The sequence below is a fragment of the Pseudophryne corroboree genome, chromosome 6, assembly GCF_028390025.1.
Source record: "Pseudophryne corroboree isolate aPseCor3 chromosome 6, aPseCor3.hap2, whole genome shotgun sequence".
NCBI lineage: Eukaryota > Metazoa > Chordata > Amphibia > Anura > Myobatrachidae > Pseudophryne > Pseudophryne corroboree.
In genome coordinates this window covers 828856920-828876796 of record NC_086449.1, presented here as the reverse complement: position 1 = coordinate 828876796, position 19877 = coordinate 828856920, and the positions used below count along the sequence as shown (strand labels likewise).

General features: G+C 44.3%; 1 protein-coding gene across 8 annotated transcripts in view; it reads left to right on the top strand.

Moving 5' to 3' along the window:
* Positions 1–210: 210 nt before the first annotated feature.
* Positions 211–19877, top strand: part of CACNA1C (calcium voltage-gated channel subunit alpha1 C) — a 510817-nt gene continuing 491150 nt past the window's right edge. For all 8 annotated transcript variants that reach the window (XM_063929336.1, XM_063929333.1, XM_063929332.1 and 5 more), the window contains exon 1: positions 211–1854. In XM_063929336.1, the coding sequence (XP_063785406.1) occupies positions 1806–1854 (49 nt within the window). In that variant the 5' untranslated portion in view covers positions 211–1805. The remainder of the gene's footprint in view (positions 1855–19877) is intronic.

The following is a 19877-nucleotide window of genomic DNA, read 5'->3' as shown; positions in this document are numbered from 1 at the left end:
GAGAACGCCCGGTGTATTGGGGTGAGTGAGGAGGACGCCCGGCGCTGGGGGTCCCGGGGCACTGGGGTACAGGGGAGGCCCCGGCCGGCAGCACATCTGGAAGGCGGCAGTGCTGTGCACTGTGCGGCGGGGGAGGAGGCGGAGGAGGGAGCGGGCGGGGGGCTGAGCCGCTGCTGCTGCTGTCTCTCCCCCTCTCTCCCTCTGCAGAAGCGGCTGCTGCCAGCACACAGCTCTCGGCATCAGGAGCAGCATCTCCCCGGCATGTCTCCCCCCAGCACCGCCGCTCCAGACTGGGGGGCTGCGAGCCCACATCACTGACCCCCCGTCCGTCCTAGCGGTGCCTGGGCCAGGATGCAGAGAGGCAGCAGCAGCGATACCGGCTCTCCGAGGGGCTGTCATACAATGCTGGGGATCAGGTAATAGCCCACCACAGCCAGGAGACTACAGAGACCCCATCACTGGAGACCCCAATATTACTACAGAGAGACCCCCATCACTGGAGACCACAAAATTACTGCAGAGATACCCCACCATCACTGGAGACCCCAATATTACTACAGAGAGACCCCCACCATCACTGGAGAACCCAATATTGCTACAGAGAGACCCCCACCATCACTGGAGACCCCAATATTACTACAGAGAGACCCCCACCATCACTGGAGAACCCAATATTACCACAGAGAGACCCCATCACTGGAGACCCCAATATTACTACAGAGAGAACCCATCACTGGAGACCCTGATATTACTACAGAGACACCCCATCACTGGAGACCCCAATATTACTACAGAGAGACCCCCCATCACTGGAGAACCCGATATTACTACAGAGAGAACCCATCACTGGAGACCCCGATATTACTACAGAGAGAACCCATTACTGGACACCCCAAAATTACTACAGAGAGAGAGAGACCATCCTCACCAGAGACCCCAATATTACTACAAACGGACCCCCTTCACTGGAGACCCCCTACTGACTTCATTACTGGAGACAGACCTCAATATTACTAGAGAGAGACCCCACTTATCAGTGGAGTGACAGATCCCTAATACCACTATAGAGAAAGACCCCCCTCACTTAACAGACATTCCTCCAACCAACCACTGGAAACCCCCTGTGCCTTCATTACTGGAGAGACAGACCCCCAATATTACGAGAGAGAGAGCACCCCTTCGCTGGACACAGACCCCCCTCCACTACTGGAGACTACCCCAATATTACTAGAGAGAGCACCCTGTAACTGCACCCAGAACCTCCCAAATTCAGACCCAGATACCCCCTCCAATGACTTAAGACAGAACTGGAGACAGACCCCACAGTCTCTAGAGACAGACCCCAATATTATTAGTAAGAACACCCCAGAACTAGAGACAGAACGCCCATTACATCTCATTACTGGACAGAGACCTCCTCACCCCATTAATGGACACAGATCCCCCTTCCACAGGAGACAATCCCTAAAATTGCTAGAGAGAGCACCCATCACTAGAGATAGAGAACCCCCCAACTCCCCTCATCACTGGACTACCCCAACAGATCACCCCCAACACCGAGACAGCAGCCCCCCATTACCAGAGACATCTCCACAGTCACTTGACACTCCCTACCCTCCATACCTGAACAGAGACTCTTCTTACTGGACACAACCCCTTCTAACCTGGGCCCTCACACCTTTATTGGGCCTCATCTCCCCTGGACCGTAACAACCACCAACCCCACAGATTTGGGTCAGACCTGGATCCCTGGACACGGCCTTCTCTGGAGGATTAACCTGGAACTTTTTTTTTTATATTCTTAAATGGTCAATGAAAGCCAGAGGATGTATATGTCCGAAGGAGACCATCCAGGTGAGGGGTCCTAGACCACCATAAACCCTAGAGGTAGCCCTCATCTTATCGCTAGGTGATCCAAGGCTCTTAGAGGTGGCCGTCATTGTGTGATGTGATCCACAGGTCCTCAGGACAGCTGTCATTGTCTTTGGAATCTATGGCTCCTAGAGATGGATATCAATATTGAATGTGACCCTTGGGTCCTAGTGGTTGCTGTCACATTAATTGTGATTCAAGAGTCCTTGGGGTATCTGTCATGGCGAATGCAATCCACAGGTTGTAGAGGTCCATCTGGCACTGTGATGTGATGGTTAATGTGTGTGCTATCTTTATGCAGAACATGTCTTTGTGTGTGTGCTGGGGAGGGAAGGGTGGGGGGTCCTGTGGTGCAGCCCCCCCTGCTCCCCAGCAGTATTTTGGAAGGTATCTGCTGAGCAGGGCCTGGTGCTTTTGAGTCACAAAGTGATTTGGTGGGGAGTGCTGATCAGGCCTGGTCAGAGGAAAAGGTTTGCTGAGGTAGCGTGTAATGTGTCACAGCCAGTGTACATGCTCAGTGACACTGTCTATCCCAGGCAGTGCAGTATGTGTCTATAGGTGCATGCTCAGTGACAGTGTCTATCCCAGGCAGTGCAGTATGTGTCTATAGGGGCATGCTCAGTGACAGTGTCTATCCCAGGCAGTGCAGTATGTGCCTATAGGTGCATGCTCAGTGACACTGTCTATCCCAGGCAGTGCAGTATGTGTCTATAGGTGCATGCTCAGTGACAGTGCCTATCCCAGGCAGTGCAGTATGTGTCTATAGGTGCATGCTCAGTGACGGTGTCTATCCCAGGCAGTGCAGTATGTGTCTATAGGTGCATGCTCAGTGACGGTGTCTATCCCAGGCAGTGCAGTATGTGCCTATAGGTGCATGCTCAGTGACACTGTCTATCCCAGGCAGTGCAGTATGTGTCTATAGGTGCATGCTCAGTGACAGTGTCTATTCCAGGCAGTGCAGTATGTGTCTATAGGTGCATGCTCAGTGACACTGTCTATCCCAGGCAGTGCAGTATGTGTCTATAGGTGCATGCTCAGTGACGGTGTCTATCCCAGGCAGTGCAGTATGTGTCTATAGGTGCATGCTCAGTGACGGTGTCTATCCCAGGCAGTGCAGTATGTGTCTATAGGTGCATGCTCAGTGACGGTGTCTATCCCAGGCAGTGCAGTATGTGTCTATAGGTGCATGGTCAGTGACGGTGTCTATCCCAGGCAGTGCAGTATGTGTCTATAGGTGCATGCTCAGTGACGGTGTCTATCCCAGGCAGTGCAGTGTGTGTCTATAGGGGCATGCTCAGTGACAGTGTCTATCCCAGGCAGTGCAGTATGTGTCTATAGGTGCATGCTCAGTGACAGTGTCTATCCCAGGCAGTGCAGTATGTGTCTATAGGTGCATGCTCAGTGACAGTGTCTATCCCAGGCAGTGCAGTATGTGTCTATAGGTGCATGCTCAGTGACACTGTCTATCCCAGGTATTGCATTATGTGTCTATAGGGGCATGCTCAGTGACACTGTCTATCCCAGGCAGTGCAGTATGTGTCTATAGGGGCATGCTCAGTGACACTGTCTATCCCAGGTATTGCATTATGTGTCTATAGGTGCATGCTCAGTGACGGTGTCTATCCCAGGCAGTGCAGTATGTGTCTATAGGTGCATGCTCAGTGACACTGTCTATCCCAGGCAGTGCATTATGTGTCTATAGGTGCATGCTCAGTGACGGTGTCTATCCCAGGCAGTGCAGTATGTGTCTATAGGGGCATGCTCAGTGACACTGTCTATCCCAGGTATTGCAGTATGTGTCTATAGGGGCATGCTCAGTGACACTGTCTATCCCAGGTATTGCATTATGTGTCTATAGGTGCATGCTCAGTGGCAGTGTCTATCCCAGGCAATGCAGTATGTGTCTATAGGTGCATGCTCAGTGACAGTGTCTATCCCAGGTATTGCAGTATGTGCCTATAGGGGCATTCTCAGTTACTGTGTATCTATCCCAGGTAATGCAGTATGTGTCTATAGGTGCATGCTCAGTGACACTGTCTATCCCAGGCAATGCAGTATGTGTCTATAGGTGCATTCTCAGTTACAGTGTATCTATCCCAGGCAATGCAGTATGTGTCTATAGGGGCATTATCTGTTACAGTGTATCTATCCCAGGCAATGCAGTATATGTCTATAGGTACATTCTCAGTTGCAGTGTATATATACCAGGTAATGCAGTATGTGTATATAGGTACATTCTCAGTGACAGTGTCTATCCCAGGCAATGCAGTATGTGTCTATAGGGGCATTCTCAGTGACACTGTCTATCCCAGGTAATGCAGTATGTGTCTATAGGTACATTCTCAGTTACAGTGTATCTATCCCAGGTAATGCAGTATGTGTCTATAGGGGCATTCTCAGTGACACTGTCTATCCCAGGTAATGCAGTATGTGTCTATAGGTACATTCTCAGTTACAGTGTATCTATCCCAGGTAATGCAGTATGTGTCTATAGGGGTATTCTCAGTTACGGTGTATCTATCCCAGGTAATGCAGTATGTGTCTATAGGGGTATTCTCAGTTACAGTGTATCTATCCCAGGTAATGCAGTATGTGTCTATAGGGGCATTATCTGTTACAGTGTATCTATCCCAGGTAACGCAGTATGTGTCTATAGGTGCATTCTCAGTGACAGTGTATCCCAGGCAATGCAGTATGTGTCTAAAGGGGCATGCTCAGTGACAGTGTCTATCCCAGGTAATGCAGTATGTGTCTATAGGTGCATGCTCAGTGACAGTGTATCTATCCCAGGCAATGCAGTATGTGTCTATAGGGGCATTATCTGTTACAGTGTATCTATCCCAGGTAATGCAGTATGTGTCTATAGGTGCATTATTGGTTACAGTGTATCTATCCCAGGTTTTGCAATATGTGTCTATAGGTACATTCTCAGTGACAGTGTATCTATCCCAGGCAATGCAGTATGTGTCTATAGGGGCATGCTCAGTGACAGTGTCTATCCCAGGCAATGCAGTATGTGTCCATAGGGGCATTCTCAGTTACAGTGTATATATCCCAGGTAATGCAGTATGTGTCCATAGGGGCATTCTCAGTGACACTGTCTATCCCAGGTAATGCAGTATGTGTCTATAGGGGAATTCTCAGTTACAGTGTATATCCAGGTAATGCAGTATGTGTCTATAGGTACATTCTCAGTTACAGTGTATATATCCCAGGTAATGCAGTATGTGTCTATAGGGGCATTCTCAGTGACAGTGTGTCTATCCCAGGCAATGCAGTATGTGTCTATAGGGGCATTCTCAGTGACAGTGTGTCTATCCCAGGCAATGCAGTATGTGTCTATAGGGGCATTCTCAGTGACAGTGTGTCTATCCCAGGTAATGCAGTATGTGTCTATAGGGGCATTCTTAGTTACAGTGTATCTATCCCAAGTAATGCAGTATGTGTCTATAGGGGCAATCTCAGTTACAGTGTCTGTCCCAGGCAATGCAGTATGTGTCTATAGGGGCATTATCAGTTACAGTGTATATCCAGGTAATGCAGTATGTGTCTATAGGGGCACTATCAGTTACAGTGTATATCCAGGCAATGCAGTATGTGTCTATAGGTGCATACTCAGTGACACTGTCTATCCCAGGTAATGCAGTATGTGTCTATAGGTGCATTCTCCGTTACAGTTTATCTATCCCATGTAATGCAGTATGTGCCTATAGGTGCATGCTCAGTTACAGTGTATCTATACCATGTAATGCAGTATGTGTCTATAGGCACATGCTCAGTGACACTATCTATCCCAGGCAATGCAGTATGTGTCTATAGGGGCATTCTCAGTGACAGTGTATCTATCCTTGACAATGCAGTAAGTGTCTATAGGGGCATTATCTGTTACAGTGTATGTATCCCAGGTAATGCAGTATGTGTCTATAGGTGCATTCTCAATTACAGTGTATATGTCCCAGGTAATGCAGTATGTGTCTATAGGTGCATTCTCTGTTACAGTGTTTCTATCACAGGTAATGCAGTATGTGTCTATAGGGGCATTCTCAGTTACAGTGTATCTATCCCAGTTAATGCAGTATGTGTCTATAGGGGCATGCTCAGTTACAGTGTATCTATCGTAGTGATGCAGTATGTGTCTATAGGGGCATTCTCAGTGACAGTGTATCTATCCTAGTGATGCAGTATGTGTCTATAGGGGCATTCTCAGTTACAGTGTATCTATCCTAGTGATGCAGTATGTGTCTATAGGGGCATTCTCAGTGACAGTGTATCTATCCTAGTGATGCAGTATGTGTCTATAGGGGCATTCTCAGTGACAGTGTATCTATCCTAGTGATGCAGTATGTGTCTATAGGGGCATTATCAGATACAGTGTATCTATCTTAGGTAATGCAGTATGTGTCTATAGGGGCATTCTCTGTTACAGTGTGTATATCCCAGGTAATGCAGTATGTGTCTATAGGGGCATTATATGTTACAATGTATGTATCCCAGGTAATGCAGTATGTGTCTATAGGGGCATTATCTGTTACAGTGTATCTATCCCAGGTAATGCAGTATGGCCCTCATTCCGAGTTGTTCGCTCGCTAGCAGTTTTTAGCAGCAGTACAAACGCTATGCCGCCGCCCTCTGGGAGTGTATTTTAGCTTAGCAGAAGTGCGAACGAAAGGATCGCAGAGCGGCTACAAAAAAAGATTGTGCAGTTTCTGAGCAGCTTGAGACCTACTCCTAGCTAGCGATCACTTCAGACTGTTTAGTTCCTGTTTTGACGTCACAAACAAGCCCTGCGTTCGGCCAGCCACGCCTGCGTTTTTACTGGCACGCCCGAGTTTGTATCTGAGACGCCTGCGTTTTTACACACACTCCCCGAAAACGGTCAGTTACCACCCAGAAACACCCACTTCCTGTCACTCACTCTGCGGCCAGCAGTGCGACTGAAAAACGTTGCTAGAGCTTGTGTAAAACTGCATCGGCTTTTGTGAAAGTACGTCGCGCGTGCGCATTGAGCCGCATACGCATGCGCAGAAGTGCCGATTTTTTGCCTGATTGCTGCGCTGTAAACAACAGCAGCTAGCGATCAACTCGGAATCAGGGCCTATGTCTCTATAGGTATATTCTCAGTTACAGTGTATATCCAGGTAATGCAGTATGTGTCTATAGGGGCATTCTCAGTGACAGTGTATATATCCCAGGTAATGCAGTATGTGTCTATAGGGGCATTCTCAGTTACAGTGTATCTATCCCAGGTAATGCAGTATGTGTCTATAGGTGCATTCTCAGTGACAGTGTATATATCCCAGGTAATGCAGTATGTGTCTATAGGTGCATTCTCAGTTACAGTGTATATCCAGGTAATGCAGTATGTGTCTATAGGGGCATTCTCAGTTACAGTGTATCTATCCCAGGTAATGCAGTATGTGTCTATAGGGGCATTCTCAGTTACAGTGTATCTATCCCAGGTAATGCAGTATGTGTCTATAGGTGCATTCTCAGTGACAGTGTATATATCCCAGGTAATGCAGTATGTGTCTATAGGGACATTCTCAGTGACAGTGTATCTATCCCAGGTAATGCAGTATGTGTATATAGGGACATTCTCAGTGACAGTGTATCTATCCCAGGTAATGCAGTATGTGTCTATAGGGGCATTCTCAGTGACAGTGTATATATCCCAGGTAATGCAGTATGTGTCTATAGGGACATTCTCAGTTACAGTGTATCTATCCCAGGTAATGCAGTATGTGTCTATAGGTGCATTCTCAGTTACAGTGTACCTATCCCAGGTAATGCAGTATGTGTCTATAGGTGCATTCTCAGTGACAGTGTATATATCCCAGGTAATGCAGTATGTGTCTATAGGGGCATTCTCAGTGACAGTGTATGTATCCCAGGTAATGCAGTATGTGTCTATAGGGACATTCTCAGTTACAGTGTATCTATCCCAGGTAATGCAGTATGTGCATATAGGTGCATTCTCAGTTACAGTGTATCTATCCCAGGTAATGCAGTATGTGTCTATAGGTGCATTCTCAGTGACAGTGTATATATCCCAGGTAATGCAGTATGTGTCTATAGGTGCATTCTCAGTGACAGTGTATATATACCAGGTAATGCAGTATGTGTCTATAGGGGCATTCTCAGTGACAGTGTATGTATCCCAGGTAATGCAGTATGTGTCTATAGGGACATTCTCAGTTACAGTGTACCTATCCCAGGTAATGCAGTATGTGTCTATAGGTGCATTCTCAGTGACAGTGTGTATATCCCAGGTAATGCAGTATGTGTCTATAGGTGCATTCTCAGTTACAGTGTACCTATCCCAGGTAATGCAGTATGTGTCTATAGGTGCATTCTCAGTGACAGTGTGTATATCCCAGGTAATGCAGTATGTGTCTATAGGTGCATTCTCAGTTACAGTGTACCTATCCCAGGTAATGCAGTATGTGTCTATAGGTGCATTCTCAGTTACAGTGTATCAATCCCAGGTAATGCAGTATGTGTCTATAGGTGCATTCTTAGTGACACTGTATATATCCCAGGTAATGCAGTATGTGTCTATAGGGGTATTCTCAGTTACAGTGTATATATCCCAGGTAATGCAGTATGTGTCTATAGGGGCATTCTCAGTGACAGTGTATGTATCCCAGGTAATGCAGTATGTGTCTATAGGTGCATTCTCAGTTACAGTGTACCTATCCCAGGTAATGCAGTATGTGTCTATAGGTGCATTCTCAGTTACAGTGTATCTATCCCAGGTAATGCAGTATGTGTCTATAGGTGCATTCTCAGTGACAGTGTATATATCCCAGGTAATGCAGTATGTGTCTATAGGGGTATTCTCAGTTACAGTGTATATATCCCAGGTAATGCAGTATGTGTCTATAGGGGCATTCTCAGTGACAGTGTATGTATCCCAGGTAATGCAGTATGTGTCTATAGGGACATTCTCAGTTACAGTGTATCTATCCCAGGTAATGCAGTATGTGCCTATAGGTGCATTCTCAGTTACAGTGTATCTATCCCAGGTAATGCAGTATGTGTCTATAGGTGCATTCTCAGTGACAGTGTATATATCCCAGGTAATGCAGTATGTGTCTATAGGTGCATTCTCAGTTACAGTGTATATCCAGGTAATGCAGTATGTGTCTATAGGGGCATTCTCAGTTACAGTGTATCTATCCCAGGTAATGCAGTATGTGTCTATAGGGGCATTCTCAGTTACAGTGTATGTATCCCAGGTAATGCAGTATGTGTCTATAGGGACATTCTCAGTTACAGTGTACCTATCCCAGGTAATGCAGTATGTGTCTATAGGGACATTCTCAGTTACAGTGTACCTATCCCAGGTAATGCAGTATGTGTCTATAGGTGCATTCTCAGTGACAGTGTGTCTATCCCAGGTAATGCAGTATGTGTCTATAGGTGCATTCTCAGTTACAGTGTACCTATCCCAGGTAATGCAGTATGTGCCTATAGGTGCATTCTCAGTGACAGTGTATATATCCCAGGTAATGCAGTATGTGTCTATAGGGGCATTCTCAGTGACAGTGTATGTATCCCAGGTAATGCAGTATGTGTCCATAGGTGCATTCTCAGTTACAGTGTACCTATCCCAGGTAATGCAGTATGTGTCTATAGGTGCATTCTCAGTGACAGTGTATATATCCCAGGTAATGCAGTATGTGTCTATAGGTGCATTCTCAGTGACAGTGTATATATCCCAGGTAATGCAGTATGTGTCTATAGGTGCATTCTCAGTGACAGTGTATATATCCCAGGTAATGCAGTATGTGTCTATAGGGGTATTCTCAGTTACAGTGTATCTATCCCAGGTTTTGCAGTATGTGTCTATAGGGGCATTCTCAGTTACAGTGTATCTATCCCAGGTAATGCAGTATGTGTCTATAGGGGCATTCTCAGTTACTGCATTACATGGTATAGATACACTGTAACTGAGAATGCCCCTATAGACACATACTGCAGTATATGTGTGTCCTTAGGCTGTACGTATCATAGATAAAGAGTAGTATAGGTGTATATGTGTGTCCTCAGGCTGTACGTATCACAGGTATAGAGTGGTATAGGTATATATGTGTGTCCTCAGGCTGTACGTATCACAGGTGTAGAGTAGTATAGGTGTATATGTGTATCCTCAGGCTGTAGTATCACAGGTATAGAGTAGTATAGGTGTATATGTGTGTCCTCAGGCTGCACGTATCACAGGTATAGAGTAGTGTAGTTGTATATGTGTGTCCTCAGGCTGTAGTATCACAGGTATAGAGTAGTATAGGTGTATATGTGTATCCTCAGGCTGTACGTATCACAGGTATAGAGTAGTATAGGTGTATATATGTGTCCTCAGGCTGTACGTATCACAGGTGTAGAGTAGTATAGGTGTATATATGTGTCCTCAGGCTGTACGTATCACAGGTGTAGAGTAGTATAGTTGTATCACAGGTATAGAGTAGTATAGGTGTATATGTGTATCCTCAGGCTGTACGTATCACAGGTATAGAGTAGTATAGGTGTATATATGTGTCCTCAGGCTGTACGTATCACAGGTGTAGAGTAGTATAGTTGTATCACAGGTGTAGAGTAGTATAGCTGTATATGTGTGTCCTCAGGCTGTATGTATCACAGGTATAGAGTAGTATAGGTGTATATGTGCGTCCTCAGGCTGCACGTATCACAGGTATAGAGTAGTATAGGTGTATATGTGTATCCTCAGGCTGTACGTATCACAGGTGTAGAGTAGTATAGGTGTATATGTGTGTCCTCAGGCTGTACGTATCACAGGTATAGAGTAGTATAGGTGTATATGTGTGTCCTCAGGCTGCATGTATCACAGGTATAGAGTAGTATAGGGGTATATGTGTGTCCTCAGGCTGTACATATCACAGGTATAGAGTAGTATAGGTGTATATGTGTGTCCTCAGGCTGCATGTATCACAGGTATAGAGTAGTATAGGGGTATATGTGTGTCCTCAGGCTGTACGTATCACAGGTATAGAGTAGTATAGGTGTATATGTGTGTCCTCAGGCTGTACATATCACAGGTATAGAGTAGTATAGGTGTATATGAGTGTCCTCAGGCTGTACGTATCACAGGTATAGAGTAGTATAGGTGTATATTTGTGTCCTCGTATCACAGGTGTAGAGTAGTATAGGTGTATATGTGTGTCCTCAGGCTGTACGTATCACAGGTATAGAGTAGTATAGGTGTATATGTGTATCCTCAGGCTGTACGTATCACAGGTGTAGAGTAGTATAGGTGTATATGTGTGTCCTCAGGCTGCACGTATCACAGGTATAGAGTAGTATAGGGGTATATGTGTGTCATCAGGCTGCACGTATCACAGGTGTAGAGTAGTATAGGTGTATATGTGTATCCTCAGGCTGTACGTATCACAGGTGTAGAGTAGTATACGTATATATGTGTGTCCTCAGGCTGTACGTATCACAGGTATAGAGTAGTATAGGGGTATATGTGTGTCCTCAGGCTGTAGTATCACAGGTATAGAGTAGTATAGGTGTATGTGTGTGTCCTCAGGCTGTAAGTATCACAGGTATATAGTAGTATAGTGGTATATGTGTGTCCTCAGGCTGCACGTATCACAGGTATAGAGTAGTATAGGTGTATATATGTGTCCTTAGGCTGCACGTATCACAGGTATAGAGTAGTATAGGTGTATATGTGTATCCTCAGGCTGTACGTATCACAGGTATAGATTAGGTGTATATGTGTATCCTCAGGCTGTACGTATCACAGGTATAGAGTAGTAAAGGTGTATATCTATGTCCTCAGGCTGTACGTATCACAGGTATAGATTAGTATAGGTGTATATGTGTGTCCTCAGGCTGTACGTATCACAGGTATAGAGTAGTAAAGGTGTATATCTATGTCCTCAGGCTGTACGTATCACAGGTATAGAGTAGGTGTCTATCTATATAGGTGTATATGTGTATCCTCAGGCTGTACGTATCACAGGTGTAGAGTAGTATAGGTGTATATGTGTATCCTCAGGCTGTACGTATCACAGGTATAGATTAGTATAGGTGTATATGTGTGTCCTTAGGCTGTACGTATCACAGGTGTAGAGTAGTATAGTGGTATATGTGTGTCCTAAGGCTGTACGTATCACAGGTATAGAGTAGTATAGGTGTATATGTGTATCCTCAGGCTGTACGTATCACAGGTATAGAGTAGTATAGGTGTATATGTGTATCCTCAGGCTGTAGTATCACAGGTATAGAGTAGTATAGGTGTATATGTGTATCCTCAGGCTGTACGTATCACAGGTATAGAGTAGTATAGGTGTATTTGAGTGTCCTCAGGCTGTACGTATCACAGATAGAGTAGTATAGGTGTATATGTGTGTCCTCAGGCTGTACGTATTATCACAGGTATAGAGTAGTATAGGTGTATATGTGTGTCCTCAGGCTGTACGTATCACAGGTATAGAGTAGTGTAGGTGTATATGTGTGTTCTCAGGCTGCACGTATCACAGGTATAGAGTAGTATAGGTGTATATGTATATCCTCAGGCTGCACGTATCACAGGTATAGAGTAGTATAGGTGTATATGTGTGTCCTCAGGCTGTACGTATCACAGGTATAGTGTAGTATAGTTGTATATGTGTGTCCTCAGGCTGCACGTATCACAGGTATAGAGTAGTAGAGGTGTATATGTGTGTCCTCAGGCAGTACGTATCACAGGTATAGAGTATTGTAGGTGTATATATGTGTCCTCAGGCTGTACGTATCACAGGTATAGAGTAGTATAGGTGTATATGTGTATCCTCAGGCTGTACGTATCACAGGTATAGAGTAGTATAGGTGTATATGTGTGTCCTAAGTCTGTACGTATCACAGGTATAGAGTAGTGTAGGTGTATATGTGTGTCCTCAGGCTGTACGTATCACAGGTATAGAGTAGTATAGGTGTATATGTGTGTCCTCAGGCTGTACATATCACAGGTATAGAGTAGTATAGGTGTATATGTGTATCCTCAGGCTGTACGTATCACAGGTGTAGAGTAGTATAGGTGTATATATGTGTCCTCAGGCTGTACGTATCACAGGTATAGAGTAGTATAGGTGTATATGTGTATCCTCAGGCTGCACGGATCACAGGTATAGAGTAGTGTAGGTGTATATGTGTGTCCTCAGGCTGCACGTATCACAGGTATAGAGTAGTATAGGTGTATATGTATGTCCTCAGGCTGCACGTATCACAGGTATAGAGTAGTATAGGTGTATATGTGTGTCCTCAGGCTGTACGTATCACAGGTATAGATTAGTATAGGTGTATATGTGTGTCCTTAGGCTGTACGTATCACAGGTGTAGAGTAGTATAGTGGTATATGTGTGTCCTCAGGCTGTACGTATCACAGGTATAGAGTAGTATAGGTGTATATGTGTATCCTCAGGCTGTAGTATCACAGGTATAGAGTAGTATAGGTGTATATGTGTATCCTCAGGCTGTACGTATCACAGGTATAGAGTAGTATAGGTGTATATGAGTGTCCTCAGGCTGTACGTATCACAGGTATAGAGTAGTATAGGTGTATATGTGTATCCTCAGGCTGTACGTATCACAGGTATAGATTAGTATAGGTGTATATGATTGTCCTCAGGCTGTACGTATTCCAGATAGAGTAGTATAGGAGTATATGTGTGTCCTCAGGCTGTACGTATCACAGGTATAGAGTAGTATAGGTGTATATGTGTGTCCTCAGGCTGTACGTATCACAGGTATAGAGTGGTATAGGTGTATATGTGTGTCCTCAGGCTGTACGTATCACAGGTATAGAGTAGTATAGGTGTATATGTGTGTCCTCAGGCTGTACGTATCACAGGTATAGAGTAGTGTAGGTGTATATGTGTATCCTCAGGCTGTACGTATCACAGGTATAGAGTAGTATAGGTGTATATGTGTGTCCCCAGGCTGCACGTATCACAGATATAGAGTAGTATAGGTGTATATGTATATCCTCAGTCTGCACGTATCACAGGTATAGAGTAGTATAGGTGTATATGTGTGTCCTCAGGCTGTACGTATCACAGGTATAGTGTAGTATAGTTGTATATGTGTGTCCTCAGGCTGCACGTATCACAGGTATAGAGTAGTATAGGTGTATATGTGTGTCCTTAGGCTGTACGTATCACAGGTATAGAGTAGTATAGGTGTATATGTGTGTCCTCAGGCTGTACGTATCACAGGTTTAGAGTAGGTGTATATGTGTGTAGGTGTATATGTGTGTCCTCAGGCTGTACGTATCACAGGTATAGAGTAGTATAGGTGTATATGTGTGTCCTCAGGTTGTACGTATCACAGGTTTAGAGTAGGTGTATATGTGTGTAGGTGTATATGTGTGTCCTCAGGCTGTACGTATCACAGGTATAGAGTAGCATAGGTGTATATGTGTATCCTCAGGCTGCACGGATCACAGGTATAGAGTAGTATAGGTGTATATGTGTGTCCTCAGGCTGCCGTATCACAGGTGTAGAGTAGTATAGGTGTATATATGTGTCCTCAGGCTGTACGTATCACAGGTATAGAGTAGTATAGGTGTATATGTGTGTCCTCAGGCTGTACGTTTCACAGGTATAGAGTAGTATAGGTGTATATGTGTGTCCTCAGGCTGTACGTATCACAGGTATAGATTGGTATAGGTGTATTTGTGTATCCTCAGGCTGTACGTATCACAGGTATAGAGTAGTATAGTGGTATATGTGTGTCCTCAGGCTGTACGTATCACAGGTATAGAGTAGTATAGGTGTATATGTGTATCCTCAGGCTGTAGTATCACATATAGAGTAGTATAGGTGTATATGTGTGTCCTCAGGCTGTACGTATTATCACAGGTATAGAGTAGTATAGGTGTATATGTGTGTCCTCAGGCTGTACGTATCACAGGTATAGAGTAGTGTAGGTGTATATGTGTGTCCTCAGGCTGCACGTATCACAGGTATAGAGTAGTATAGGTGTATATGTATATCCTCAGGCTGCAAGTATCACAGGTATAGAGTAGTATAGGTGTATATGTGTGTCCTCAGGCTGTACGTATCACAGGTATAGTGTAGTATAGTTGTATATGTGTGTCCTCAGGCTGCACGTATCACAGGTATAGAGTAGTATAGGTGTATATGTGTGTCCTCAGGCTGTACGTATCACAGGTATAGAGTAGTGTAGGTGTATATGTGTGTCCTAAGGCTGTACGTATCACAAGTATAGAGTAGTATAGGTGTATATGTGTATCCTCAGGCTGTACGTATCACAGGTGTAGAGTAGTATAGGTGTATATATGTGTCCTCAGGCTGTACGTATCACAGGTATAGAGTAGTATAGGTGTATATGTGTATCCTCAGGCTGCACGGATCACAGGTATAGAGTAGTATAGGTGTATATGTGTGTCCTTAGGCGGCACGTATCACAGGTGTAGAGTAGTATAGGTGTATATATGTGTCCTCAGGCTGTACTTATCACAGGTATAGAGTAGTGTAGGTGTATATGTGTGTCCTCAGGCTGCACGTATCACAGGTATAGAGTAGTATAGGTGTATATGTATATCCTCAGGCTGCACGTATCACAGGTATAGGTGTATATGTGTGTCCTCAGGCTGTACGTATCACAGGTATAGATTAGTATAGGTGTATATGTGTGTCCTTAGGCTGTACGTATCACAGGTATAGAGTAGTATAGTGGTATATGTGTGTCCTCAGGCTGTACTGATAAAGCTAAATATTTATCGTATATAAAACACTTTAAGAGGTCTAAGAACACTGTACGCTATCTACGTAAGAAGTACCGTAAGGGTACGCAAGTTGCGTAACGATCGCTCAACCGTAGTCGAGACGCTCAAGCGTCACGTTCGCTTACGGCCCAGAGATCACAGGCAGGCACGCTAGTGGCTGCCTACTAACGTAATGATTCGCTATAGCGTAGCGGACGCTCGGGACCACGAGGAGATCACCAGCAGTGCAGACGCTTATAACGTTAAACCTTTATATCTATACCTTTAACAACGAAATATACAGTAAACCTTAGTGTGGTGACAGAGTGTAAGTGCAACCTGGTGTAACCTGATTAACTACAAAGCTGCTTGAGCGTCACCGACGCTCAGGGAATACTTAACACTATAAGAAATACACAGATACCTGGGCTTAGGGTCCAAAACCTATTATATGTATTATGACTATTATACTTGCAAAAGAATCACAGTACAAAGCATACACTACAATATAACATAGACTAACTAACCAGATAACTACACAGGAAATACAATACAATACAATTAAGGGAAAAATACGGGAGAAATAGAAGAGAGAGAGAGAGAGAGAGAGAGAGAGAGAAATGGCTCACAATAACATCAAGACAATATGATTGCGGAGAAACACTTACGCACAAGGGGAAACGATCGCATGCGCCTCGATATCCAGCTCCCGATTATCAGCAATGAGAACCGTTGAAGAGAGAGAACTGGATACGGTCGGCCTGCCTATTTATGCCCCACACACAATACAATTCAATGGTCCCTACAATCTCATTGTTCATTGGACACAGGAATTCGGCTTCGCATTATAACAAAAGGTCATAGGTTGATTCATACAGGTGGGCTGTGACTGTTTCCAACTGTTCAGGTGGGTGGGATACTGGGTTTCCCGCCGCATGACTAAGTAAGAACAAATAATAGTAAATGGACATAAACTTCTTATGTCCATAACTATTCGCACGAGCGATTAATCCGCTCCACACCAACACCGGAATATTGCTATTTAAATACTCTTCCGATGGGTACCAAACACTACTGTATGACCCCTGTTAGACCCTTCGTACAATACAAAGAGGGATCTCTCTGTTCCGGAACATGCTATGTTAACTAAACTTTCAGTATCTATCAAAGGGACCATGATCTACAAAATACATTATTAGTGAAAATATGTAACGAATGAGTCGCACGCTACGATTACATAAACTCTACCATAAATACGCATACCGTGCGCCTGCGGGTGCCCGCGACTGTGAGTATGTGCACGTACGGGAGAGCGTACGCATGCGCAGCGCGGACCAGTATGAGGTGCAAATATGGCAGTGTGTGTAGAGATATTTTTCTGACTTTGACAGTCCACCCTTTGGCAGTCAATAATAACTGCCACCTTCTAAAACATTTCAAAAGGAGAAAAATATATGTCAGGGGTTAATTCATTTCCATGGTTGGGTAAGGGAGGAGAGAGGAGTAGGTGGGAAGAGGGTATGACCTAGTGAGATAGCAGAAGCATGTGTGTATGAGTCCATGTTTGGGGGGTCATGTATCATCGTGCCGTACGTGTTGTAAATCAAGCTTCGAGGTATTGCGAAGTATACATTTGAATTCCTTCTTATCCCGTATTAAGGGTCTGTGGATGGGCCGTCAAACTCTACCGAGCTCATTTCGGCTTTCAGTTGTAACAAAATGGGGAAGCACATTTTAGTTGATGATACATGAATAGGGGAGGTATGTGGTTGCTGATATCTGTGCCTGTATTCCCTATCGACTATGTGTGTTATTACCTGAGGGTTGTAGAGATGAAGATAAAGAACACTTATGGAAAATGCAGTGGTATTCTATGTCAGGTTAATGTACATCTGTCGGTTGAAGTTTTGTTCGGTATCAGTTGAAAGTCGTCTTCTTTGCGCTGTTTTGCCCATTAGGTGCGAGCAAAAAGCTTTGTCAATGCCATTAGATTTACAAAAAAAATGTTGGGCTAGCGTAAGTTTAAGAATTCTAGGGAAACTGGGGATCCATGGCAAAGTTCATCAAATGTCCGTATCTACAGTGGTCAAAACTTCTTCTTTGGTCAATCCGTTGTCTGTATAGTGTCTTGTCAACTTCCTCGTCCAAGGGGGTCTTTTTATCTTGGAGAAAAACAGAAAAACAGGTGAAAGAAACGGACCGTATAATCGCATTTTTATTGCATCATTGTTTCTATTGTTGGGTCATAGATCAAATCCAGGTTAATTACAGTTTCCTCACTCCTCAAACTCATCACTCTTGTACTTTGTTTTCACTTCATTAAAGCCTGACCGCATCTAAATATCAAGCCAATTGATATGACAACACCTAAGATACATAGGAGAAACTTCCCAACATCCATTATGACTCCTTGAGCCCAGTCTCCTAAACCGGAGAACCAATTTCGCGGGTTCAACCATGACACCCAACCAGTCAGCTCATTACCTACAGCAGCAAGAGTGAGATTGTGTTTTCGGCGAAATTCCCACTTCAATTGGAGAATATCGTCCATCTTTTGGTCTATGACCTCGACCGGATCCTCGGTGCTATTCGTGATATACGTGCAACACTTCACGCCATACTGTGTTGCCAATGTAACACAATATCCGCCTGTCACTGCTGTGAGGTAATTAAGAACCATTCTATGCTGCACCAGTTCTGTTTTATAAGCTTGAAGTTCCCTTCCAGTATATCTAAACGTGTCATCATACATTTCAGTGATATTATCTAACAAATTTGCGAGCGCCGATATGTATTTATAATTCAGCACTCCTCTAGCGGTGCGGGTGAAATCTAACGCGATTAAGAATTGAATCCCGGTGGATTCACTTATCAGATCAGAGGCCGGATGCTCTGTCTTCTCTATCAGGTGCCTTTTAACAACGTGCTCGTAATGGGTGTGAGTATAAGGAGCTTGGGCACCACGGTGTATGTCTTTCATTTTGTCATGTGATACAGTCATTACTTCAGGCAATACTTTTCCAATATAACACAATCCTTCAGAGTTTGGGGCAAGCCACTTGTACGCCTTTCTCCCGCATATGAAATATGCATCATCGGGGAGAACATATGGGACGGAGTAGGACATAACCATATTACACACCTTCCATGTGAAATCTCCTGACCCTAATTCTTCCATCTGCTTAGTACACGTATCAGGTTGTACGATATGTGCACAGTATCCTGGTGATACTTCTCCAACTCTCGCAATCCTATTTCCAAAGGTATACCTATACCGGAAAGATTTTCCTCTACTGGCTATGTGGCGTACAAGCTCTGTATCTGTAGGCATTCTATCTGCTCTATGCGAAAAGGTCATGGTTTGATTACTCCATGACACTTCCCAATTTCCCGGCTTTCTGGGATTGGAGATGTTGAAACATAATAGGGACCTATCCACGTGGTATTGGTGGAGCTTTAAACTAGGAGGACTGGAGATGTTAAACCTCCTGTCCACCGGTCTCCCACCACTTAACTCAAGTACCTCCCCTAACGTTAAAGGAAATGGTACTAGCCCTGATTTGCTATGACCTTGAGGTGCTTGAGAGCATACCCAACAATCTGTTTTATTTAACACATTACCCACTAAGGAGTGATAGTCACTCAATGGATGCCGGTCCGTATGGATATTAAAACTGGATTGGCATTTCTTAATGCACCCGTCCTCAATGACATTGTTACAGAGCCTACAGATACAGTTTTCTTCAGCCAACAATCCTTAAAAGAAAAATGTTTACAGATAACATGGCTGCTGGATCGTTTCCGGTACTCGCCTTTGCTTGGTGATTGGGTTGCTATTGGAAATTTACACCTCCGTCTCAGTCATCAGAACCTTTCTGGATCCTTTCTCGACCTCACTGGTACTCTCACCGAAACAGACTGCTCTGGTCAACATCAGGGTCAACATGAAAATCCATATCACAGTCTCTTGGGACAAGTCCATCTTACAGGAGGAGAAAAGAAGAAATTTGTAAAGGGGGTATAAGAAAACAGTTTGTGGGGGAGAGAACTTGTTACGATAATAAGTTCTCTAGTCTTGTAGTTCTTCTTGTTCTGCTGTCATCTCAAAGGTGCTATCTCTCAGTCTTCCAAACGAACATTCTGGTGATGCAATATTCCTTCCTAACCAGCGATCTTTCTGTAAGGAGCAAAAATCTGGCATTACCATTGGTCCAACTGAGGGGTGACATACCATCTTTAAACCATGAAAACATGAGTGAGAAGAGAGAGA